Source organism: Pungitius pungitius, chromosome 3 (genome assembly GCF_949316345.1).
Source record: "Pungitius pungitius chromosome 3, fPunPun2.1, whole genome shotgun sequence".
NCBI lineage: Eukaryota > Metazoa > Chordata > Actinopteri > Perciformes > Gasterosteidae > Pungitius > Pungitius pungitius.
In genome coordinates this window covers 2,138,296-2,162,735 of record NC_084902.1, presented here as the reverse complement: position 1 = coordinate 2,162,735, position 24,440 = coordinate 2,138,296, and the positions used below count along the sequence as shown (strand labels likewise).

Sequence of the window (24,440 nt, the reverse complement as noted above, 5' to 3'; positions counted from 1 at the left end):
CAGTTGAGCTGAGTTTGTTGCTAAACAACAAAGAGCAACCAGTACATGTGACTCACCAGCCTTTCAATGCGCACACACACACACACACACACACAACCAAATCAGTGTTGGATCCCATAGATTCACTTTTTATTTTATATTTGTTTTGTAAATGTGGTCATATGTGACATACCTGAGGTTAATAAAGCATTGACTTTATTTTTCCCTACTGTGTGGTGTTTCTTCATTTACTCACCATCATCACACAACTACCAGACACTACAACCTGACCCCGAGATGGGTGAATATGACCTTAAAGATCCCCAAAAATTATAAACAACTAAGTGGAAACAGAGTTTTTTTTCTCCACACGAATCCATAAGAGAGTCAGTAAAAGCCACGAAACCTTTGGCTTGGAGTCTCGAGGGGCGCTGGTCCTCTCGGGGCTCAGTAGGCGGGTCTGTTCATGTATTCTTCCATCGTCTGAGATCGGAGCAGAGAGACGCCTCGCATGAGCGACGACAAGACACAAACACGACCGACAAATCGTTCAAATACCTCTTGGAGTGTGTCGGCGTCCTCCATGGACACGCTCACGGCCACTTTGGATGTTTCCAGAACTTCTCCCCCCATCAGGAACTCGTCCAGGACGTAGTAAGCCTTCTCAAAGTTGAAGATGATGTCCAACTCACACACCTGCAACAAAACAACATTGCATTAAACTTCCCTGAAAGGTCATGTGAGCCATTAGAGAAGAAGACTACAACGGATCACCAGGTCCTCACTGCATCTCAGTTAGAACGTAGGAAAGCCCAAAAAGGAACAAAAGGAACCAAACACTCTTTTGACAAGTTTCAATGGGCCTCGTTCACCAAATGTTATGAACAAATTTGTGCTTAATCCTCACTTATTCAGTTTTCACGAAGATTCTTGCATTCACCAATGTTTTAATTGCATTCTATTCATTTACCGCTTTGTAGCCACTGCTGATGCTACTAAATGTGACGTTGCGTTTTGAGCTTATATCTCCACTTCAGAATTACTGATGTTTTTCTTTCTTTTGGAGTCGAGTCCTCCATCGTCTCCCGCGTGTCTTTTGGACATTTCTGAGTGTGCACACGGCCCTGCCACCTCTTATGGAAATGAACGGGGCGTTAACCTGTGCTAAATAGGAGCAACAGGGAACAAGCTTTCAATTCACGACATATTGGGATTCATCATTCTATGAGCGCACCAACAATTCCGCTGTTTAGGAACACATAATAAATCACACGTAGAATTTTCTTAGGAACTTTCTGAAGAACAAATGTAAGAAACAACTTACATTATATTGATATTGGTGAATGAGGCCCATGGTTGAGTTTGTGTAAATAAGGTGGGAGTGGCTGTTGTCTCGTTGCAGTGCAGAGGCTCCTATGGGCCACCAGGGGGAGTCAGACTAGAGCAGCATACTGAATTAAATCTGGTAAATTGTAAATATTCTTCATTTTAATTGTGAAAAAATGATCCTCTGTAAAAAAAAAAAAGTCTCTTGTCCAGAAGTCATCAAATACATAAAAGCATCAGACAGTTTAAGACAAAAGTCTGACACCTTTTATAAAAAGGAATTGCTTTAAAGCTCGCTGACAGTCCCACTCACGTTGCCAAAGTATTTGTCCAACAGCTCGACGTATCGGTGCAGCACCTCGAGGGTCAGCAGCTCATTATCCTGGTCCTCCAGACCCGTGCAGAAATACAAGCTGGCATACCTGCATGTGGATACAGGTTTAAGGTCGGATGTGGAGAAACGTTATGAGCACATTTGACAGCATGGCCTCAACAATTCAGGTTCATCTGATGTTCAGATGAACCTGATGTTCATCTGTCTCCTGTATGGGAGCCCTTTGAGGAGCTTTTAAGTGTAGCGATAGTAGAACCGTTAACTCCTTAAATACTGTAGTAGTAACAGGTGTTACTCTTTCAGAGCCGTCCTTATAACGCAGTGGAACGTGTAATACTGTGAGATGTTATTACAACGACTGAAGGTGGAGACCAACCAGCAGAGGATAAGCGCTGTGTGGACGTCTTGTCAGTAATAGGTCCCCCTCTGTATGCTCAGACACCCACTCTCTCCAGGTCTTGAGGGATGTTTTTTTTTGTCTGCATTCTGAGGTCTTAGCAAAGAGGACCAGCTCAAGTTAATTATTAAGCATAAACGCAGTCAAAGGGGCTTCCTGCTCAAGGCCCGAAGAGGACGAAGCACCGAGCATCAGCTTCTAATTGTAACACAAATGATGATTAAAAACAGCTGCGCTCATGTCGTCACCTCTTGTAAACCACCTTGATGTCCCTCCAATGGAGGAAGTTGCAGGAGCGAGGTGGACGCGCCAACACCAACGCCACCATGTCCCGCACGACCTTCTTCTTCTCCCGGTCCGTCAGCGGCGTGAACCACTTCTGCAGCCGAAGCTTCCCCTGCCGGCTGAACAGCAACAGGAAGCGCATCTGGAGACGGGACACAGTGGGGACGAGAGCAGAGAACGCTAACTCATGAAAAGGTTGTGTCCGTTGCTGAGTTACAAAGCGACTGCCTCCGATTCTGCAAAGTTAAGCCAGCGAGGAAGTGTCTTGAAACTTGCATTCTCACCAATGACCAGCTTGTGTTCGATCAGTAAACATGGTAAACTCTCTAGTTTCAAGTCAATACAGCATGATGTTCATTTTGTAAAATACGGTCCATGTCAAATAGACCATAAAGAAGGCCGTGCTTTACGAGTGGGGGCCTAATGCGATCGAAAGGTCTCCGCTGCTGCTGCCAGACATAAAATAACCACAAAAACATGGCACCGACTGGAAATCGCCGAACTCATGGCTTCAACCCGCCGGTCCACAAACCAATGCCTCCACTTCTTACTTACGATCTATGTGTGTCACGCATGAAATGACCCAACGGGGGGAACATCTTTTGAGTTTAATGGTGTTTGCTGCTTGTCAACAGAGGACAACAAAGGAAGATGTATAGTGAGGCTAACAGAGACACACACACACACACACACAGTTTAAGCAGACTGCAGCTACAGCAGAACCTCCCACCAAACAGTATTCAGTATTCCGATTGCTCAACTAGGAATGTGAATAAAGACCACTAAACGCATCCGTAGCGCCTCTGAGCACAAACACAACGTGTGGTGTTGTGCAACAGCAATCAATGAAAGCTCTTTGCACTGAGGTGCGGCTGCAAGCAGCACGGATTCTCTCGGGAGCAGAACACACCACAATGTGCAACTACAACGCACACTACAACGAGATCAAGAGCGATTTTAGTCTGAAACAACACGCAAAGGCTTTTCTCCTTTTACAATGACACGTGATATATCTGACATATTTACCCCCTAAAAAAATCAGGCCCCTCAATAGATTAAATTCACTGAAGCAACAACTACATGAACTTTGATCTGGGAAGTAGTCAGAGTGAAATGGCGTAGCAAAGAGGTAAAGAATTCACAACCCTCAGTAGAGTTCTTCCATCAGCCTCAGGATTTATTGCAGTGTGATACAACAAGATACACTCACCATCTTGTCACGGCAGTGAAAAAAAATGACCCAAAATAAGAATCTTCCAGACTCATACAACCCCCCTGAGAACTATCCCACTAGAGCCCCGCCCCTTACAGTGCTCCAGCCTCTGATTGGCTACTGGGCCAGCACAGGTGAATCCCTGCAGTGCGGTAAGAGAGATTTACAGCACCAACTCATGCAGTTAGTACTAGTACTGTACATTTAAGAGTCTATTTAGCAGTGTAAAACACACATTACTTTGATATTTAATGGCCCGTTAAAGAAGGAATCCAATTAAGGGAATCCTATTGTAAGAAAATGCACTCATTACATTTACAAATCTACTTCTTCTGCAGGGTATTTATCTATTAGATTTCAGTGTTGTGCTCTCCAATGTTGTTCTGTTAGCCGTTGAATTGTATTGATAATGTTTACAAAAATAAACTAAATTGCAAAACCTTCTAACTTCAACGTTTACCATTTTCAGACTAGGACTGTAACTGTTACTTAACACTATTACCTGTTGCTTTGCATAACTGTTAGTCTATGTGTTGTGTTCCCTCTTAAGTAATTGAATGTATATCGTTAGGTCTTTCTTTACCTAACGTTAACAAAATTTCAGAGTAGCGGCATTTATAACGGTTATTTACGTTAATTAAACGAATATAGCACACCTAGCTTGAATTGCGTTAAGCTAACTCAGCTGACGTTAGTTAGCTTTAGCCGGAGCTAGGTGTGTTGGTAGCTTCAACGCGCGCTTCTTGTCAGGTACGTTAACTTGGTTCATGTTTTATTTTACTGTTGGGCCTATTGATATTCTCACGTCATATTTTACGACAAACCTCTTGGTACTGTCATAGTGTAGTTTCAGATTAAGGAATACCGTTATCAAACGGCTTACATATACGACAGGCTTACTGTAACCGTTGAAGTGAGTTTGAGTAGGCGAAAAGACGTGGAAACATACGGGTACTACGGGTACGGTGACGTTTGTCCCCCCCTTGTCAAATGACGCGGCAGTAAGCCGCCCCAATGACGTTAGTTCAACGGAGCGACACGTGGTTTGTGGTCCCGCGAGTTAAAAAAAAAAAGCGGAGGAGAGAGCTCCGCACAGCGAGAGGCTTCCAGAGCAAACGCACCATGTCTCTGTACCGCAACTGCGCCTGGTTCCTGAAGGGAATGACCGAGTTCACCAGGTAAGATGCCCTATTTCACAGGTTTGTCAGAGGTTATTTGATTAATGCTGCACATACTGTTCATGTATTCACTATGCAAAGTTTTAACAAAGCTTCTAATAATACTATTCTCTTTGCCTGATGGTTTTATTGTAATATTATTGTATGTTTCATTCCCATGGTGGTGAATTCTAGTATTCTTAGAGTTTCATTTTAAGAGTTCATATTTATCCTTTATATGCAATCTTAAACATTGCCCGTGTTGATATGTCCTAAGAGGTGGGAAGGGTTTTGGGCACTCATTCCGTTCAATATAATACAATAAACAAACCTTTCCTTAATTGGACTCCAAAACTTTTCAAGAGATATCTTGAATTTTGGGTTGACATTAATCTCTGATAAAAGTTAACATGTTTAGAGCTGAAACTATTAGTCTGTAAGTTGTAAAACAAAAAGGTAATGAGCATCTCATTTTCTGAAATGTGAGGATTTGCTGTTGTTTCTCTTTTCCTCTTCCTAACCTCATGTCGAGCTCACTTTTCCACGTTTACTGACGTTTAATAAACCAAATTAATATCAAACATCAAACTGATGTGTCTAGAGGCCAGGTCAAAGGTCATATAAAGCCTTGCTCTCAGAGAGGAATGTATCAGTTATTGTTTCTGTGATCGGTTTGCATTGTGACAGCTGCAGCTCATCTTTGAATCCCTGATTTATGAGTAAAAGTAAAAGTTCACGGGGACTCGGCGTGCAGCTTCACCCCGGCGTCTGAAGAGGTGCTTTTGTGATCGTTTCCCCTTCCTCGCCCTTTGTTCTGTGTTATCTTTCCTGCCCGGTAACCCTCTCTGACCCGACACTAATAGCTCTCGGCATGACACCATCGAACAGAGCGGGCATTTAGCCTCCTCCTTCAACAATGGCATCCAAGACAATGGAGGCAATTGAAGTCCTTGTCGCACACACACACACACACACACACACACCGATCCAGTTGTCACCGTCGGTCGTCTCACCCCGAACCCCCTTCTCATGGGGGACGATGCCAGGCACACTCTCGTCCTCATTGTGTCCGTACAGTAAGGCCGTGAATAGACGCGTTGCACTAAACAGGCCGACCTCAAACGCTGACCTCAAAACACTCTCAGCCCCCCCCCCCCCCCCCTCTTTGTTCCCCCGCGGGTCCGAGGGCAAGTTCAAGATGGTCGATGCGGTAACCCGTCCGTCTCCCTGCAGGAGCGCCTTCCTGACGGCTTCCAAGAGGTTCGTGGAGAAGGACCTGGAGGTGGCGGTGGCGGGGCGCGCCTTCATGATAACGGGGGCCAACAGCGGCATCGGGAAGGCGACCGCCATGGCCATCGCCAAGAAAGGTGGTGACGCCAGTCTGGGTCGTGAGAACCATTTAAAAAGCATGTGGCAGGACATTGGGGCGATACCTAACGTGAACCCATGACTGTCGTGATAAACCTTTCATGAAATAGCCCGGACCGGGTGGTACTGACACCCAAAGCTGTAATACATGGCGTGTAAATAGCCTGCTCTCCTCGTCTCACTGTCCTCAGGCGGAACGATCCACATGGTGTGCAGGAACAAGGACAAGGCCGAGGAGGCGCGGGCCGATATCGTCAAGGAGACCGGAAATAAAGTACAGCGCGACTCTCTTCCAAATGGGACTTTTACATGTTCTTTTTACACCCTTGACCACCTTGTTTTTTTATTCAGGAGGTGTACGTCCACATCCTGGACCTGACGGAGACCAGGAAGGTCGGGGAGTTCGCCGAGGCCTTCAAGAGGAAGTACAAGGCCCTCAACGTGCTGGTGAGCGACGAGAGAGAGAAGCTCGCTGCTCGTCAATCGCTTCTCGCTGCGTCGGTGTTGACCCCCCCCCCCCCCCCGACCCTCCCCCTGACCCCTCCCCTCTGCCTCTGTGTCACCGATCCACGCAGATCAACAACGCCGGCGCCATCATGAGTGAGAGGGACGTGAACGCCGAGGGGCTCGAGAAAAGCTTCGCCTCCAACGTCCTCGGTGAGTCGAAGGTCAGGGGTCAGAGGTCAGGCGCCAGGAAAAAAGGTTTTTATTTTTCTTCTCGTCCAACAGGGGTTTACATTCTCACCAAGGGTCTCATTCCCTTGATGGAGAAGAGCGCCGATCCCCGAGTGGTGAGTCCAAAGAGGTGGGGGGGGGGGGGGGGGGGGGGGGGTGGTACCCTGTTACATGTAGTACTGCAGTAAAAGGACACCTTCAAACGAGAGATGGAGACCATGACTGTGTGTAAAATATGTTTTACATCATACCTGTATCAAGCCTGCTCCCTCTGCCCCCCCCCCCCCCTTCACCCCCCTCCCTCAGATCACGGTGTCTTCGGGAGGGATGTTGGTGCAAAAGCTCAGGACGGGAAACCTGCAGTCAGAGAGGGGCCGCTACGACGCCACCATGGTCTACGCCCAGCACAAAGTAAGACTGCAAAGGGTTTAGAGCAGACGACCTCCTGCATCAACCAAATATCAAAGGGTCGACGTTTGCGGCTGCCTTTATTACGTTATTTATTTAATGGATCAGATCCATTCAGTATGAATATGTTCAATATGTTTAATTAAGAATCTTTTATACTTGTCTTGTATGACATCCGCCTCCAAAAGAGCAAGTCAGCTAAATCCAATCATCATTCACGTCTGAGTTCCTCTGTTACTCTGAAAAGGGCGGCACAGTGAAAGAGACAGGTGAGCCTCACCTGCTCGGAGACGTCCTCACGGAACTGAATCTAAAGACACGTTGTGTGTGTGTGTGTGTGTGTGTGTGTGTGTGTTCCAGAGGCAGCAGGTGGTGATGACGGAGCAGCTGGCCAAGACTCACACTAACATCCACTTCTCCGTCATGCACCCCGGCTGGGTCGACACTCCAGGTACGCCCCCCCCGCCCCCCCCTACGGTAAACACACTGGGGGGGGGGGGTGCGCTCGGTATTGACCTTGTTTTTCCCCGTCCCAGCGGTGGCCAACGCCATGCCGGACTTCCACCGCTCCATGAAGGACAGCCTGCGGGCCCCCGAGCAGGGCGCCGACACCGCGGTCTGGCTGTCTATCGCCGAGGCCCCGCCCACCAACCCCAGCGGCCTGTTCTACCAAGGTACGGCAAGACGGAGTCACCTTCGTCCTCGTCCTCATCCTTAGAGACCAAAGAAACATGTCATACATGCTCCAACATGGAAAAAGAATCACGCTGTGTGTGCGTGTGCGTGCGTGTGTGTGTGTGTGTGGCCCGTTTCCACTGCAGCTGCAGTGGAAACGGGCCACACACACACACACACACACACACAATGATCCCAGTGGAAGGTCATAATTTAACATTACAATCCCAGTAGAGACACAAACACACGCCGGGAGTCGGTCTGCGGCATCACTTGGGTCCTTTTTGCTTCTGCTTTGTTGTGTGTGCAGACCGGAGGGTGGTGTCCCCCCACCTGCCGCTGGCCTGGACCCGCAGCTCCCCGCTGGAGGAGCAGAAGTTCATGTCCCTGCTGGAGGACCTGGCCAAGACCTTCCAGCCGCACTGAAGCGGCAACACCTCCGGTCCAACGCCGACTCCAGGCCGGGCTTGGCCCCGCCCCGCCCCCCCACCCCCCGGGGACTTAACACGCCGCCCGCGTCGCGCCCCCATCCGCGTGACACGCAGCGGAGGACGGGGGCAACGTCTATAAACGCTTTATAACTATTTTTATAACACGTTTCCTGAGGATTTAAGAGTGTTTTTATTCCCCCTTAAATGAGCTTTCAAACCTTTGTCTAAAATGCACTGTGACTTTAAGAGAGCTGTCAATCAGATGGGAATCTGATGAGACCAAAGTCCCTCCCACGCACTGCATCCTTCATAATTCTATTTACTGTGTGTTTCTCAGAGCTCTCTGTTCGCCGTGTGCCTTTAAAAGAATAAAACAAAGAGATAAAACTTAAAGCAACAACTGAAAAACTGTCTGAGCTGATGTTGTAAATGTCTGCTTGAATAAAGAAACTTACACATTTTGTGTCCTTGTTGCTACAAATGACGTTTTCATTCCAAATAAAAAAAAAGCTGTGCAGGAATAAACAGGCGCATGAACATATCAGAATATCTTTATTAAGCATCAATTCTTTTCTCTCGGCGTCCGGATGAGGGCTCAGAGAGACTTGAGTCAGTGTTATCAAGGATTTAAAAATAGTGATTTGTTTTTGAGACAAACATTAAACAAACTGCGTTAAAGTGTCTTTGAAAAGAATCAGATGTCAAACCAAAGTAAAAAATAAAAATCATTTACAGAGTTTGTGATTACGGTTACAGACGTTTCACAAGAAAAAAAAGAAAAAAAAAAAAAAAGAGTCTTTAGAGTCTTGGTCCATCGTAGTGTTTGGAAAGCTCCATTTACAACATTGGCCCTGGTGGACGTGATGATTGTTTGGAGCGTTGCTCAGTTTAGATCCCAGAGGATTCATCCGTTATTAATCATTTGAATGGACTAATCAATATTTCATTATATTAACGGAGAATCAAACGAGATTTCAAACTTGAGGCTTTCATCAAGCAACAATTAAATATATATATATATATTTTACACAAAAGTCCACTTAGCGGGTAGCTAGTTAGCATATTTTAGGGAGAAAAAGTCGTTTAGCAGCACGTTATGCTGCCACCTGGTGGCCACAGCAGGAAGTGCATAAAATGCATCGCTTCTTTTAGCTTCTCGTTTTGTTTTTCCAACTTGCAAACTTAACCGTGATTAACTTAGCTTCAAGCCGCCTCAGTTAGCAGCTAGCTTAGCATAGCATAGTGTGCGCTTAGCAGGGGAAGTTTTAGACTGAATTCAGAATACAAAATACATCCATTGTTTTTAAGAGCTTTACTATTTTATTTAATCCTTTAATGTACTGAGTATGAAGCAAATTAATATTTCCATAGAAGTGGATGAAATAACTAATTGTAATAACAGGAAATGTGCTACATTTATTGACGGACCCAACAATAATTCACTTAGGGCTTAATTCTTATATTAATAATATCCAATTATCTGCCTTAAAATCCCTGAAGCTTCCAGAATAAAGACGTGTTCCCCTTCACCAACAAAACGAAAAAAACAGAAACAAAGAAAACATTTTTTAAATGATAAACATTCATGCAAATAGTCTACTGACAGATTGAAACGGCATCCGGCCTTCAGTCAAACCCCAAATATTACAGTGTGACGCGAGAACGTCGTGGAGTTACAAAAGTGAACAACCATTTACAACGATTATAGATAAATACTTTACTACAAATACAAATATACACTACATGATCAAAAACCTGGAATGTGACTACATTTCAAATCAGGGACTACATGACGCTCATTTCCCCCCCCCACACACACTCCTCCCATAAGGCAAGCGTCGAGTCGAGCATCAGGAGGCGCCAGCTGTTATTTACAAGGACGCCACATCGGATCCTTTTAACCAACACCCGGCCTACAGAAACAGCTTCATCCAAAAGCAAAAAGACTACGAGGTGTGCAAATCAGTGCAACCGTGAGAGCCATCCCGGATACACGTGTGTGTGTGTGTGAGAGAGAGAGAGAGAGGGGCGACACCTAGGGCTAAAGGTCGTGTAAGGTCGCCAGCGCTGATGAACGAATGAGAACAAAGCGCCACCTGTGGCTTGGAGGCCCCTTTAAGTGCATTTCTCTTATTTTTCCAACCTCAATTTCAGAGAGAGAGGCCCGGCGGATGTCTGCGTGTTGCTAGCGAGGCCCGGCGGATGTCTGCGTGTTCCTAGCGAGGCCCGGAGGATGTCTGCGTGTTGCTAGCGAGGCCCGGTGGAAGTTCACCTCGCCACATATTCAAATCGGGGTCAGTGATGTCACGGCAAGGTGGGACCAGTCCCTCGCACGTCTACAGCGGCAGCGCATAGAGAGATTCCCGCTCTGTGGAGCCTCTAACGTGGTTACGCGAGGAGGACGGGGACAAGAGACGACCTACTGGCGTAAAACCGAGTGATTTAAGGTCGCCTGGTGAACGGGACGAAGCCGATCGCCTGGCAGCACGGTGACAGACGACGAGTGGCCCAGTTACGGCGTGTCCGTAGTGACAGCTCGGCAACTTTGCAGGGTAATAAAATAAAAGGAAGGAGCATCGGAATTCTTAATGTAAACGCCAATAATCGATACCATTCCTCCCATAAGGGAAATCATTACGGTGCATGCACCTGTCTGCACACACACACACACACTCACTCACACAAGCCGGCCGGACTGGCGCTGAAGATCCCAGGAGTGTTTAGAAGGGGGGGGGGGGGTTGGGGGTGGAGATACTGTACAGAGGGGTTTCCATGACATCGGGAGAGTGGGCGGAGCACGGAGGAGAAGGTGGGGGCCCGGGCACATCAGCGCGAGGAGAAGCCTGTTGCTAAGCTACAGCCAACCACCTGCGTCACATCCCAGATCTGTGGAGACAAACAGACAACAATGAATAAAGGGGGGGGGGGGGCTGTGTGTGTTATCCAAGAGAGGACACACAACATATACATGAGGTGCAATAATACATTCTGCATGTTATTTTCTTTTCTTTTGGTGGCAGTATTACTCTGCATACATTTATGATGCTGCCATTCCATTTGTACACTGGTGTTCATACGCGGTTACTTTGTATTCATGAACGTTCACATTATCCGGAACAAAAGGAACAACCTTGACGATGCGGTCGCTTCCACAGGTGACCATCAGGCCTCTGGACGGGTCCATGTCCATGTGAGCGATGTTGTGCTTCCCCTCGTGGAACGTGGCCAACGGTGTCCGACTGCACGACACACACACACACACACACACACACGCACACAAATACAAACACACACACACAAATCAGAAAGGCCAATGAAAACAGGAACAATAACGCGAGCGGGTGCTGCGGCGTGAAGAGGAGTCACTCACTCTTCCTCCTTGACGCTATCGAAGCAGGCGTCACACACCCGCACCGGGAACTCGAAGCCCATGACGGGGAACGCCGTGCGCTTAGAACTACATTTCCCACACACGGCCTTGCCGCACTTCCTGCAGTGGTGCTGCACAAGAAGGAAACCCACATTTATACATGAATAGAAAACCTACATACGGCGTGGGGAGGGGGTGGGGGGGTGATAAGGGACGCAGGTCTGACTCTACCTGTCGGAGCCCCATGGTCTTAGTGTCCCACATCTGCTTGATGTTCCAGAAGAACGGCTGCTCGCACTTCTGACAGGAGTCGCTGTCCAACCACAGCGGCGCCTGCAGACACGCATCAAACCAATGGATTCAACCAAAGGGACTCGGAATAAACATGTTAATCAAAAATGTGTATCAGTATAGAGAAGCTTCCCGTAATACTAGTGCATTCAAATTGAAATTAAAAGAAAGAAACTAAAACTAGGAAGTAGCCAAATTGGAGAAGAAAACAATATAAACCTCTAAATCAGCTGTTTACCTACCAGCTGCATCATCATTAATATCTGCTGATCCATTTTCGGACTTTATTCTAAATTGTTTAGTCTCCGTGTTTAAGAATTAGGAAAAGTACAAAAGAATTAATTATTTTTTTTAAAAAAAATTTTAATCTCATCTGTGATAAAAAGTTTTTCAAAAGGGCCTTTTTTAGGATTTCTCCATGGCAGAATCCCCATTGAATAAAAATACCTTTAGATTAATTGGATGTATTCTTATTTAAAGTTAGCGTTGCACTTCGGCCTCTTGTGGCCAGAATGAGAATTACAACAACATAAACAACGTTTCCTGCCTCTTTTGTCAGAAAGCAGACAAAAGGAGAAGAAAACCACTCGTTCCTCGTCACCGTGGTAACTGACCTCTTCTCTCTGCGTGTCCATGTTCCACACCGCCATGCCGCCGTCAGCCGAGCACGACACCAGCTGTCGGGTCAGCTGGAGGTACCGGACGGCCTGCACGCGCTCGCTGAGGGAAAGTAGAAATAATAATAATAATTAATACGCGGACACACAAGTATAAATAACGACTTTGCTTCACACTGTTACAAATGGAAGTCAATAAAATCGATCTCAACACGTCAAGGACCAAAGGGGGGGGGGGCTCACTGGTGTCCCTGCAGCAGCAGCGTTCGGCCCTTGCGGCCCCCGATGTCCCACATGATGACGCTGTGGTCGGCCGCCCCCGAGAACAGCAGCCTCTGGACGGGGTCCCACCACAGGGTCGCTATGCTACCTGCACAGAGAGGAGCCCACCTGTTACATGGGGAGGGGGAAGGGGGGGGGGTGTGTGAGCAAACTCCTCGCTGGCTCCACCTGGTGGCGGCGAAAAGAGCTGCAGGATGTGCAAAGATCACGTTTCACCACTGGTGGGATGAATAGCAGCTTGGGGCTTGGGGGTTGGTGGGGGGGGGGCTCAGACACGAGGAGAAGCACACTACAGTGGAATCATGTGACCTGACCGAAGCGATCAGTCATAGCTCTATTTTCCATCAGCTGTCGTGAACCAAACGTGTTCCCTAAGCTGATGAGTTTGACTGTTACGACTCAAGATGAAAACCCAGATGTGAATTTGGGAAACCTTTACTGTAGGAGGCTTTATCCAACAACAAGAGGGTCGGTAGCTGCTATAATGTGGGACGAATGGGGGGGGTCTGACCTTTCCATTCTGTCGGTTTAAATTTGAACTTTCCATTTAAATATTAGGGTGGAACTCCTGCGTGTGCACAGCTAGAAAGAATTAATATGCATTATCATGGAGGTCACATCTGCAGATCAAAAGAGAGGAAATGTCACAGTGTAATGATTTGTATTCCATTATAAAAGGCAAGGGACACGTCACCTCTAAGCAGCGGGATTGAAAAGAAAGATGCCTTTTGGGACGTGGACATCAGAGTCGTATCGTCTAAACGGGCTTAGTGAGCATTAACGCTTGGCCACATCTCATCCCAAACTCGCAGATGAGGGTTTTTATTTTTTTTATTTTCCTGCTGACTGAGAAATAACTGTTTCCATCATCATCATCATCATCTTCTAAAACCACATGAGGGGATATCTTGAGGTGAAGCGGTCCCACATCCGGCCAACAGGGAAGCAACCAACTCTAACGAGGCCACGTCTGCACCGCCGGTCACGTGACTGAGCCGTTACCTTCATGGCCCTTCAGCGTGGTGATGGTGGAGTACGTCTGCTTCTCCAGCTTCAGCAGCGTGATCTGCCCCGAGTAGTCGCCCACGAAGGCGTGCTGCGTCTCGTGATCGTATCTGAGCGGCGAGGTCAGGGCGGCAAAAACACACGCGCACACACACACACACACGCACACACACACACACACAGAAGGATACTGCAGGCAGGAGGCCCAGGCGGTGAAGACGTGTCTCCCCAGCATGCTTCCGCTCTGCGTGCACATCCAGCTCACACTCTTGTCGTGGCCGGTGCTCACCACCCACTCGCTCTCCAGGGAGAACACCAGGTCCGACACGCGGTTCTGGTGGGCTACAAGTTTCACAGACATCTTGCAGTGCTCGTTCTCTGTGTGCTGTATGTGTATATTCATACACATATGTATATTCATACACATACAGATGCGGATTCTGATAACGACGTATCAGCAGCCTGAGCTTGTCTCAGCTGCTTTTTAAGCATTAGCCAATGGAATCGCTAGAAAGGCAACACCCCCCCCGCCCCGCCTGCAGCGCCTGTGAGATTAACTGACAGCCAAAATGCTGATGGCGATACGAGGCCCCGCCCCCTCTCTGGAGTAAATACACGTTCCATCTGCTTGGGACTGTTGTTGGCTGCTGGTTCTGAACCAGTAGGAGGATTCCAGTGTGGACTTTTTTCCCTCCGAAGCCACAGCTGTGTTTGGTTCTGATAGAGTCACATGATCAGAGGACTAATACGACATGAGACGAAAGGAGAGAAAACTATATTTCAGTCGACTGATCTGCAGATTCTGTCCTTGATTTAATTCTTCTAAGACTTGTTTTGTTGCATCAAAGCCAAAGATGATATCTTTAAAACGATGAAATAATCTCATTACAGAAGCCAGAACAAGAGTTTATAAATGATTAACGGCGCACAATCAAGACTTTTTCTCTATCATTAGTTTTCAAACCATCAGTCGTCACAAACAACATGACACAGGGACATAGTTGTGTGTGTGTGTGTGTCTTCTCACCTGGATACGTCTTGACGTGGCTCATCTTGTTGAAATCCTCAGAGATGAGAAACTCCTACAGGGCGAACAAACACAAACAGGCTTCAGCTCAAACAACTACGCTGACGCGGCAGCTCGCCAAAAGCAGCCTCGCAGCGTCACTCACCACCACGGCGCCGTTGTCCTGACCGATGAAGATGCGTCTGCTGTCGTGGTGGTACGACACGCAGGAGCACGGAGCTGAGAGGGGGAAGAGGGGCAGGGGCCGTGAGCAGCGACGAGTCCCTCAGTAGGGGCTCCAGAACAAGCCACGGGGCTGTACACATGCATACTTACAGGAGACGGTGTGGTAGATGCTCGGCCAGTACTGGCCGCTGTCTCTTTTCAACCAAACCCGGATGGTTCTGAGGGGGGGAAAAAAGAGGACAGTCACTTTTAGAGTCATTTAAAATGTCTCCTGGTCTGTCTTTCCATGCTACGGTTATACAAGTGCATTTTGGATGATCTATGAGTAAGATGAATAAAAATGTAGTTGTTTAACCCTAACATGAACTATTAGGATTGTGTAAATACCCTTTCCGACTTCTGCTGCTTCCCAAAGGCCTCACCTAGTGCCATGTGGTGTTTATGGACAACAATGGGTTTGCACCTCAAATTTGCTCCTATCAATCTTTTTCTAAAGGTTTTACATCTATTCCAGTAAAATGTCCGCAAAGCCACAACAAAGGTCAATATGTCAATGGTGGCGCATGGAGTAGTGCGATGCACTGGGAGCTGCAAGGGTGGTGGTTCGAACCCCGGCTGCCCCATGTGCCGTGTCGAAGTGTCCCTAAGCAAGATACCTAACCCTTAAATGCTCCCCAGGCAAAAGGCTAATAAAAGGCGATAAAAGCGTCAGCTAAATGACATGTAATGTAATGTAATATGTCAAAAGCAGTATCTGTTATGGACATGATTGTTACACTGCTTCCCTTTTTGTTATCAAGTGGGTCCAAAGTGTGATGGAAACTGCATCGCAATTCTTCAGTGGTTCCTTTATCTTTGAATGAGGTTGGCTTCTTCCTCACACTTGTAAGCACGCATGTCGGGCCCGGTATCACTTCCGGTTTCTCTGGTGGACTCATGTTCACCGAGTTACACTTTGATGTACATTGCACCCATCCAGTTGCCAGAATGTAACGTTTAAGGGCGTATTAAAGCATACGTAGTTTAGATGTTAGGCTTTAGGAAGCAACTTGGAAATGCAGTGACTTAAATAACAAAACTTAGCCCTGATTGATATTTTCATTAAACCAAAGAGTTTAGTAATTTAATAATAAAATACCGTTTGTGCAGCACTCAAAAGCACTTTAAACGATAAATAAAAAAGTAAATACGATACAAAATAAGGGACATAAGAACAGGGACAAGTGTCGTAAATTAGCTTTAGCTAAAAATTCTATGATACTCACATCAGATGGCTGTTAAAGTTGTATCTATGTTATTTGTATCTGTCCCTATCTAAATAAACCTGATAATAACACGAAACAAAAACAAATTATAAAAACATAATCAGCATTTCAATAGAAATACCTGTGACGAACCAAACATCTCCAGATTACGAGCAGCACTTGAAGGCAGCAGTCGTCAGCTTGAGAAAGTAGTGTTTACTATTGGCAGTAGCTAGCTAAGTTAGCTAGTTAGCATTAAATGAAACATAGCCGAACGCATTAAAATACCACCACGTACAGTCATATGGAGACGTGAAGCTACATCCTTTACATAAATAAATAACTGATATTCCCGTTTATTAAGACGCTTGGTTGTTTGACGGCGTTATTTTGGGGGAAAGGACTTGACGGCTCCTGTTTTAATCCCCACACCCTCTTACAATAATCCCGGTTCCACATGCGATGACTCGAATGTTGAATTCCGAAAGTGAGGAATCACAGCTGTTGATTATCTTTTGGGTTTATCAATCCTCGGCTAGAGGACCATGAATTAAGTGTGCCATGGCCAGCAAATAGACCGAGCCCGCTCCCGTCATCCCAAAGCTACCGTTAGCACGGTGGCTACCGAAAAAAAAAAGCGAAGAAGGAAAGTCACCTGTCCTCGCTGACCGTGATCACTCCATCTTCTTTCGGTATTAAAACGGCTGCGTTGACCGCGTCCGAGTGTCCCTCGATCTTGTTGAGAAGAACCGGTCTGGCGGTCTGCGGCCTCGAGTGGATCTCGGCCGCCATGGTGTTGTCTCAGGGTTCCGGGCGGTGTTGTTCTGCAGCTCCTCGCTCCCTCGCAGTGAAACCGAGGATCAGCTGACACCCCGCAGCCGCTGCCGGGATCACCGTAATGACCGTAAGAAACGAGGCCGTGGGCGACGATTCTCGCTGCGCCCCGCGTCGATCGAAAATCGCCACCATACGAAGGACGGCGGTGGTCTTAGGTGGCTATTCAGACCCACAATGCTTTGCGCAGACGACCGGGGACCCGAACCCAACACAGCGCGTTGCATTCACGTTACCATGACAACTCGAGACGGGTGGGCATTTGTTCATTTTTTTCCTCCCCGAGGCTCACAGGGCGATGCGTAAATACACCTGTGTACAATAATCTCTTCTTCCGTTCCTTTGTATAAACACTATAAGGTTCAACCTTAATGTCTCTACTGCGTCTTCGGCCTTGACTTTTATATTTAAGTCCTCATTTAGGTTTCTGGCATTTTATGATTGACATTATGACCCAATTGTTCCATGATTTCCTTGATGAACTGTTAAATTTAGTTAGGCAGCCTGACCTCTTGGCCTGTGACCGATATTTTTCAGAATCACATCAGAAGTTTAGTTTGCATTCAAAGAAACTCTGTGATACAGCCATTTTCCCAGGGGATGTCTCCGCACTCACCCCGCTTTTAATATGGCACACATTTAAATATTGTAATACTTTCATGTGTTAGCCGCAGAATATTACTATTATACTATACTATTTTTTTTTCCTTCACTGCTGGACGTGTCAATAATTCCTCTTTAAAATACACCAGAACTACATCTTCACAATTCAAATCACGTGGCTTTATTGACAGAAGTTTTAGAAATGATTTGAGAGAATCAAAAAAAAGGAAAAACGTGACACTTTAATTGCATATACCAAGTGTTTAAAGTTCTAGAAGTAAAAATCTATACTTGGATATTCTCAAACTGGTAAATCAGATGCCTCTTCAACATGCAATACATTATTTCAGGGAATACTTGCACTATATAGATGCTAACAAAGGTTTGGATTAATTGTCCTGAAGCTTTTTCATTAAAAATAAGGTAAAACCACTGTTATAAATATGAATTTATATAATCAAATAAGCAAGTATGGTAACAGAAACTGGAGTGCAAGAACATGACAGTGGCACGATAAATAAACGGATTCTACTACTGCAGAGTCGAGAAAAAATACACAACTGACAAAGTATTTTAAAAAAGTAAACTTCAAAAATGGTATATAAAAAATGTTAACAGCTGAAAACTTTAGTCAGCAAAAACTTTTCACGAGGCTTGTCCTGCGTTAAAGAACACGGGGGACATAAAAAAAGCAACATTTAAAACAAATAACACATGTCCGCACTGTACAGAAGTCTACAGCAAAGTTTGTGTCCGTGTGCATGAAGCATTTCCCGCGCTGGCGTACGACGCTGCCAGTGACAAACCAGTGGGGGGGTGGGCTCACGGCTGGTTGATCTGGCCCATGAAGAGGACGGTACCTGGGACGGAGACGGGACAACTTGTTAGAGACACACACACAAGTTTAAAAAAGGTTAACAACCCAGGCGGGGTAAAAGGAAAAAAAAACTACCCGTACCTGTTTGCGTGTGTCTAATGAGGAAGAGGAAAGGTCTGTCCACCGTCACCCAGGGGGGGGAGGACCGAGCCAGCAGGATGGCAGCTGGACACAAAACCAGGTCAGAGCCTCCAACATCTGTCGTGTTAAAGCTCTCAGGACAAAATACTCACTAGTGGCCGCTGCCGCTTTGGTTCCATCCTCGTCCACCACCACTTTGGCTTTCTGCAGAGCCTTGGATACGTGGACAGGCTCGGCGCCTGGGAACACAACGCCAACATCGGGTCACTTTTGAGCGAAAGGAGACATTGCGCCTTACGGCGGTTTGTTAAACGGTCTCCTTCACTGCGGCATGATGGGAGCGCAGAGCCTTCAGCCCCTTCTGCAGCGTGCACTTTAACGGCCGCAGGCATTAGGAGCAGCACAGGGGAGTGAGCCGCCGCCGCGTGCAATGACCTTCAACCGTCACGGAGAACACCGGATCGCCGTGCTTATTAAAGCGCTCCCTCACCTTGTTGCTTTTTAGCAACATGCAGCGCTTTATGGAACCGTGAGTGTGTAACTCATCATCCAAAAGCATCATATTGGTCCAGACTGACACTCGAATAATAACACACAAGCACAAAAATAGCTTTAGTCGTAGCCTGGTTGATCTCTCATTGGTTAAAATGAATAAAGTAAGAAGAGCCTATTTGTTCTGGAGTAACCCTATAAACTCAGATTACGCCACATGGGGGCACTAGACCCAAACCGTTACTCCATCCCTCAGGGGGGAGAAACAAATCAAGAGGCAACTTGTTTTTCCTCCGTGTCTGGAAAGAAAGATCAGCAGGCTCCTTTCCCCCTTTCAGGGCTCGTGTCCCCATCACTCACTGAGGTGTCTGAAGTCGGCTTTGCCCTCGATGAACATGTCCGTGATCCCCAGCGCTGAGAGGGAGGCTTCCAAATCCACCTCGGCATCAGCTGTGAACCTACAGACAAATACACACACACACACACACACACACACACAGTCAACGCACGCGGTCGGCCTCTCTCTCTCTCTCACTCACTCACTCACTTTGGGATGAGGAGGCGGACTTTTCTGGCGTTCATCAGTTTGGTCCAGTTGTGCACAGCGGCCGTGCTGATGTGCGGGATCACGCTGGAAAGGGGCGTGTCCTCCTCCAAGGGCAGAACAATCAACATGCTGACGGCGTTGCCGTGATACGGCAGCTCGATCACCTTGTATTTCAGGCCTTGAGGCGTGGCAGCGATCCCTGGCAGAGGAAGAGGTGGGGTCAAGGGTCAATTGTCTCCCAAAAAGCCTTGGGGGGGGGGGGGGGGGGAGATATACAATGGCACAGTGTGACTAAAAAGTTTATTCATGCGATACATCTGTTAAAAAAAGGGGTTTTCTGTAGAAGAACTCGTTTTGTTTTTTTAGACTGACAAATAAAACAGTGATATTAAAATATGACTTTAATTACGTAATTAATAATAACTCTGCCCTACAAGATGCATTACTTTAGTTTTCTCTACGTTCCAGTGGGTTCTTGAAGCTTGACATGGTGTTGAGTGCACTTTTGACTTAAAAAAATAAAAATGAAATGCACCTAGCTGCTAAAAACAAAATGACAGAAGATCAGTTTATTGGGGTGTAACTGACGTCCAAACTGTTGTTCCTTTACGGGGCCATCAAAATAAATCACATCTGAAGAGATGAAGTAGAGTACCTCGAACCGCAATAAAACATGTTCATAAAACTCTTTATGGCGTAGAAGCAGCACAGCCCGAGTAAACACACACACACACACATCCGTCTGTCTAAATATAGACGAGCTGACTCGTGTCACTTCAGTTCACACAAGACTAATAACATCCTACAAATGTGGCAATGCTAAACTTGCCCTTCCCTGCAAACAGACAGACGGATGAGTCACAGAACAACAACTTCATGACCAAATGTGCAGCAACAGCAGCTTCAGATTGGCTCGTGTTGAGTTTAAGACACCGAGAGGACTTTTTTAGACCAACCGTAAGAGAAAACATGGAGGTCCAACTAAATAGGACGAGACGCATGTCAATAATTGACTTTGCAAATGTTTTTCAAGAAAGTAAATGGTCCCCATGTATATTTGTTTCCCTGTTGTTGCCTGCAGAGACTGTTTTTAAAAACACGATTTATTGAAGTACATCAGTAAAACAGACTGAGAAACGTTGAATACCCTTTAAAGAATCCACTGAGACTTAAGTACAGAATACTTTTTCTAGTGATATTAAAAACAAAAGGAAATTACCAACTGTTAAAAAGCTAAAAAGTTAGTATTAGCTTAAATATTGGAGCTTTTTTTTATAGCTTCTTTCCATTTCTTCTGGATTTTATTTAAAAAAAAAAAAAAAATCAGGATGCATCATTACAATAATAAGATATAGAGTATAAATAAATTCCTCTGGATTTACAAATGCAAAAAATCCCAAATGAAAGGTTTGCTGTGTGACTTTTAATTGACTCCTCAGCTCTTATGTGTGATACAAATAAATAATGAACCGTATCTGGAAAATGAATCAACTCATCTAAATAAATGATACAACCATCCAGCACATGATCAATAATTCGGGCACTAAAAGAACTAAAGTGAACGAAGCGTCTCCGTGCACCAGGACAGAGTCCCGCGTGGCCACTCACCGATGCTGAAGACGGACAGTTGGGACATCATCGGGACTTTGAGGACTTCCCCGTTGCCCCCGGTGAAGGCCCTCATCTTGGTGTCCTCTGGCTGGAAGCGAGACTTCCACAAGCCTTTGAAGTAGATGGCGTCCACGGCGACCAGACGGGTCAGAGCCGGATCCAGCATGTCCGCTTTGATCAAGCTGGGGATGTGACCTGGATAAACGTTCAGATTCACTTCAGCACGCACGAGAGAGGAATGAAGGCTCCCTGCTGTGCTGTGTGAGGAGCTCACCGTGATGGATGGATGAACACAATGCAAAGTAGACATGCAGGAAAGTTTACTAGAAGGTTTTTAATCAGACCTTCAAATTGTGGATTAAAGTGGTTAAAACTTCAAAGAACGTTGACTGGAACACTTCACAGTGAATCAGTAAAGCTCACAGCTGCATGAAGTCACCCCTCCTACCTTTGGTCTTATTGCCGACCCACTGGTTGATCTCATCCGCCGCCCGGCGGGGGTCGCCGAAGTCCAGGCTGCGGCTCTCGCATTGGAAGTTGGCTTTGTTGGCGGACACGAAGGCCTCCTCCATGGGGAAGCCGTCCTGGCTGAACATGGCGTTGGCGATCAGCACCACGTCCTGGTTGGACTTGGCCGTCAGGGTCTTGTGCAGCTTCTTCAACATCCTGTACGGGCCTGCGTCGACAGAGCCGGCTCTCAAAACACATTTTTTTGCAATGACTGCACGTGGTTTGGACGTTAAACTAAAACATTTGAGGGCTCGTCTGAAATCTGCAGAAAGGCCTGCAGGGGCCCTCACCGTTCTTCTTGTAGCGGAGGCCGTTGAGGAGTTGCTTCCGAGTGTCTCCGTGGGCCCCCGGCAGCAACATCCCCAGGACGGAGGCCACGCCGTGGGGGGAGAGCACCACGTTCTCCAGAGGCTTGGAGCGAGCCACCTGCTGGAACACCCGCATGCCAAGGTCGGAGCCCCGCTCGGCGTAGGAGGGGGCCTGGGACGCCTTGTGGCCGTACGCGGTCACCAGCGCGCAGAGGCACAGCAGCCAGAGGCGCTTCATCATCATCATCATCATCAACTCCACAGCGGCCTGCGAGTGGAGATCATTAGGATGCGTTTTGAATGCAAACCACACTGCAGTCCCATCTATTTGTTGTTGAGTATACAATTTAATTTAAAAAAATCATTCCACAAGAGGCCTTCGTAGGGAACTACCCTCCTCACGTGAGCCTTTGTCTTTAAGCAACATGTGTTTATAGAGAGCAGGATCTGACTAACTCTTGAATATTAGCTCCAACCACAGCGGCCCTACTGAAACCAGGCTGTGACGTCACTTTAAATTACAGACAAAATCAAACTACTTTGGGAAAGTGATTCAGCCTTCACCCCCCCTTTCCCCCCCTCTCACTCACTGAGGCACAATGCATGGAGCCACAGGAGAACCGCCTGCAGACACGTTGCAACAAGTTCTTTTTATTTATGACCCCAAAACAATAACAAAAATAGCAAATGTTTGTGTTCCTTTATTAGCAGTGAAATCCCGAAGATTGTTCTTACATCTTTTAAACCTGCAAATATTTGCATTTCCAGAAACGGTGATGTGTCGGTCAAACGTCCAGGAGTTTATGAAGATAAAGTAATACTTAGTATTTATTTACCTATAGTATATAAGTATTTATTCATCAACAGGCTCACTGGAGCGAGTCCATCGATGCAGAGCAGCGTTTCTGCACATTGTTTAATAATGGATTAAATGTAGATAGTTTGAGTTGTCTCTACCGAATATTATTTAACGGTTTAAAATATTTATATATATATATATATATATATATATATATAATAATGAACGGTTGGAGCAACTTCTCGCGTGCTAATTAACGCCGTTTAAGCTAACGTTAGGTGACGTTTAGCGGTCACACCTTTCCGGTTGTTCCAAAACAATTTGACGTCGCGCGTTTGTCGAGTCTGCCGTTAACGTGAAACGTTTAAACACAAAACGCCAAAAAATAAACGCCAGAGCCCGTAACTTACCTGCCGGGGTCGTGAGTCGGAACACCGCAGGTGGACCGTTAACCGGGTCGGTCCGCTTTGCGCACGGTGAAACGGGAGGATTCGCGCTGCGGCGTGCCGGGAAATGACAAATAAAAGAGACTCCTTAGATCCGGTGAAAGAGAGAACGACGACTGACTCCTCCGGTGCTTCACGGAGGACTTTATTGACCCGAACTCCGCCTTCTAACGAAGCCACCGAGCGGACTGCGATAGCGCCAAAGGCTAAAAACAAAACGGATGTTTCAAATTAAAGGCCTCAAAAACGTCAATGTTCTGTTGACACACCGTTATAGTTTCAGGGGCTTTATATTACAATGGGACATATTTATTGTTGTGATACATTTCGTTGCTGTACTTTGCAGAGTTGTCGCTCGTGTTTTCATAAGAAGCCAAATGAGAATTTGCTTTTACTTTTTACGTCAATGACTTTACTTCCGGTTCGTTTTTTGCCAACTTGGTGAAGCTGACAACTCGTGTGTTGTTTGCAGGGCGAAGTGAGAATAATGGTAGATATTTAAAAACGTTAATGTTTAACGGCCACATTCAATGAAATTTCACCGAGGAAACACAATAAATGTTTAGTTTAATCTTTGCTGAAAACAATGTTTAGTAATTTTGCCGAATTTAAACTTCTCACGTTGCATCTCATAAAAAAGTTCGGTTTTATTTGTTTCATTTTATAATATTAACATTACCTCAAAGTAACCCCCAATTGAAGCCCATTCTCAAAAGACCACAAACCTGGAAAAGGGCTTGAGCTCAATTACATCCCGCTGCAGCCAAAGAGGATTACGAGGAGGTGCATATGGGGATTTGAATTACAGGGGATTAAATGAGAGTGTACTGGCAATTAGGAGAAAATCCATGGTAAACGTTTGACTGAGCAGTCATAATGACATGTATTTCACATGTTTATTCGGGTGGAGGCGCTGAGTTTTTACCCTCCAGAGATAGCAGGTGTGTGTGTGTGTGTGTGTGTGTGTGTGTGTGTGTGTGTGTGTGTGTGTGTGTGTGTGTGTTTCGCATATCCAGCTGAGATGCAGAGAGGGGACCGACTGTGAAAACAAACGCTGCTAAGCAGAGTGGGGTCACTGTGTGT

General features: G+C 46.3%; 4 protein-coding genes across 4 annotated transcripts; 1 reads left to right on the top strand and 3 right to left on the bottom strand.

The window, feature by feature from the left end:
• Positions 1 to 126: 126 nt before the first annotated feature.
• Positions 127 to 3,613, bottom strand: ap1s3a (adaptor related protein complex 1 subunit sigma 3a). Its single transcript, XM_037466185.2, has 5 exons — positions 3,532 to 3,613; positions 2,285 to 2,463; positions 1,619 to 1,727; positions 538 to 675; positions 127 to 462 (listed from the first exon to the last, which is right to left on the bottom strand). The coding sequence occupies exons 1-5, from the start codon at positions 3,532 to 3,534 to the stop codon at positions 427 to 429; spliced, it is 465 nt and encodes a 154-aa protein (XP_037322082.1). The 5' UTR covers positions 3,535 to 3,613; the 3' UTR covers positions 127 to 426.
• Positions 3,614 to 4,558: 945 nt separating this feature from the next.
• On the top strand, positions 4,559 to 8,709 carry dhrs12la (dehydrogenase/reductase 12-like a). The gene is made up of 10 exons (XM_037466171.2): positions 4,559 to 4,712; positions 5,925 to 6,058; positions 6,251 to 6,333; positions 6,411 to 6,506; positions 6,635 to 6,716; positions 6,789 to 6,850; positions 7,041 to 7,145; positions 7,503 to 7,593; positions 7,679 to 7,816; positions 8,128 to 8,709. Exons 1-10 carry the CDS (start codon positions 4,657 to 4,659, stop codon positions 8,241 to 8,243), a joined length of 963 nt encoding a protein of 320 aa, XP_037322068.1. The 5' UTR covers positions 4,559 to 4,656; the 3' UTR covers positions 8,244 to 8,709.
• A 74-nt stretch (positions 8,710 to 8,783) lies between these two features.
• On the bottom strand, positions 8,784 to 17,279 carry wdfy1 (WD repeat and FYVE domain containing 1). Its single transcript, XM_037466146.2, has 12 exons — positions 16,905 to 17,279; positions 15,156 to 15,223; positions 14,986 to 15,059; positions 14,841 to 14,895; positions 14,005 to 14,155; positions 13,811 to 13,923; positions 12,770 to 12,896; positions 12,524 to 12,629; positions 11,850 to 11,951; positions 11,619 to 11,749; positions 11,379 to 11,487; positions 8,784 to 11,134 (listed from the first exon to the last, which is right to left on the bottom strand). The coding sequence occupies exons 1-12, from the start codon at positions 17,039 to 17,041 to the stop codon at positions 11,075 to 11,077; spliced, it is 1,233 nt and encodes a 410-aa protein (XP_037322043.1). The 5' UTR covers positions 17,042 to 17,279; the 3' UTR covers positions 8,784 to 11,074.
• Positions 17,280 to 17,844: 565 nt separating this feature from the next.
• serpine2 (serpin peptidase inhibitor, clade E (nexin, plasminogen activator inhibitor type 1), member 2) lies at positions 17,845 to 23,565 on the bottom strand. Its single transcript, XM_037466159.2, has 9 exons — positions 23,322 to 23,565; positions 22,095 to 22,380; positions 21,743 to 21,970; positions 21,292 to 21,489; positions 19,684 to 19,882; positions 19,497 to 19,594; positions 18,797 to 18,883; positions 18,645 to 18,728; positions 17,845 to 18,546 (listed from the first exon to the last, which is right to left on the bottom strand). The coding sequence occupies exons 2-9, from the start codon at positions 22,363 to 22,365 to the stop codon at positions 18,509 to 18,511; spliced, it is 1,203 nt and encodes a 400-aa protein (XP_037322056.1). The 5' UTR covers positions 22,366 to 22,380; positions 23,322 to 23,565; the 3' UTR covers positions 17,845 to 18,508.
• Between the last annotated feature and the right edge of the window lie 875 nt (positions 23,566 to 24,440).

Excerpts from the sequence above, each read along its gene's own strand:
- ap1s3a (XM_037466185.2), bottom strand. Across the intron at positions 1,728-2,284 it reads ATCAAGGTGGTTTACAAGAG|GTATGCCAGCTTGTATTTCT; the intron begins GTGACGACATGA and ends ATCCACATGCAG. Across the intron at positions 676-1,618 it reads TGGACAAATACTTTGGCAAC|GTGTGTGAGTTGGACATCAT; the intron begins GTGAGTGGGACT and ends GTTTTGTTGCAG.
- dhrs12la (XM_037466171.2), top strand. The coding sequence starts at position 4,657 with ATGTCTCTGTACCGCAACTGCGCCTGGTTCCTGAAGGGAATGACCGAG. Across the intron at positions 7,146-7,502 it reads TGGTCTACGCCCAGCACAAA|AGGCAGCAGGTGGTGATGAC; the intron begins GTAAGACTGCAA and ends TGTGTGTTCCAG. Across the intron at positions 7,817-8,127 it reads CAGCGGCCTGTTCTACCAAG|ACCGGAGGGTGGTGTCCCCC; the intron begins GTACGGCAAGAC and ends TTGTGTGTGCAG.
- wdfy1 (XM_037466146.2), bottom strand. The coding sequence starts at position 17,041 with ATGGCGGCCGAGATCCACTCGAGGCCGCAGACCGCCAGACCGGTTCTT. Across the intron at positions 15,224-16,904 it reads ATCACGGTCAGCGAGGACAG|AACCATCCGGGTTTGGTTGA; the intron begins GTGACTTTCCTT and ends TCCCCCCCTCAG. Across the intron at positions 15,060-15,155 it reads CATCTACCACACCGTCTCCT|CTCCGTGCTCCTGCGTGTCG; the intron begins GTAAGTATGCAT and ends TCCCCCTCTCAG.
- serpine2 (XM_037466159.2), bottom strand. The coding sequence starts at position 22,365 with ATGATGATGATGATGATGAAGCGCCTCTGGCTGCTGTGCCTCTGCGCG. Across the intron at positions 19,595-19,683 it reads GTCCGCCTCCTCATCCCAAA|GTTCACAGCTGATGCCGAGG; the intron begins GTGAGTGAGTGA and ends ATTTGTCTGTAG. Across the intron at positions 18,547-18,644 it reads CATTAGACACACGCAAACAG|GTACCGTCCTCTTCATGGGC; the intron begins GTACGGGTAGTT and ends TCTCCGTCCCAG.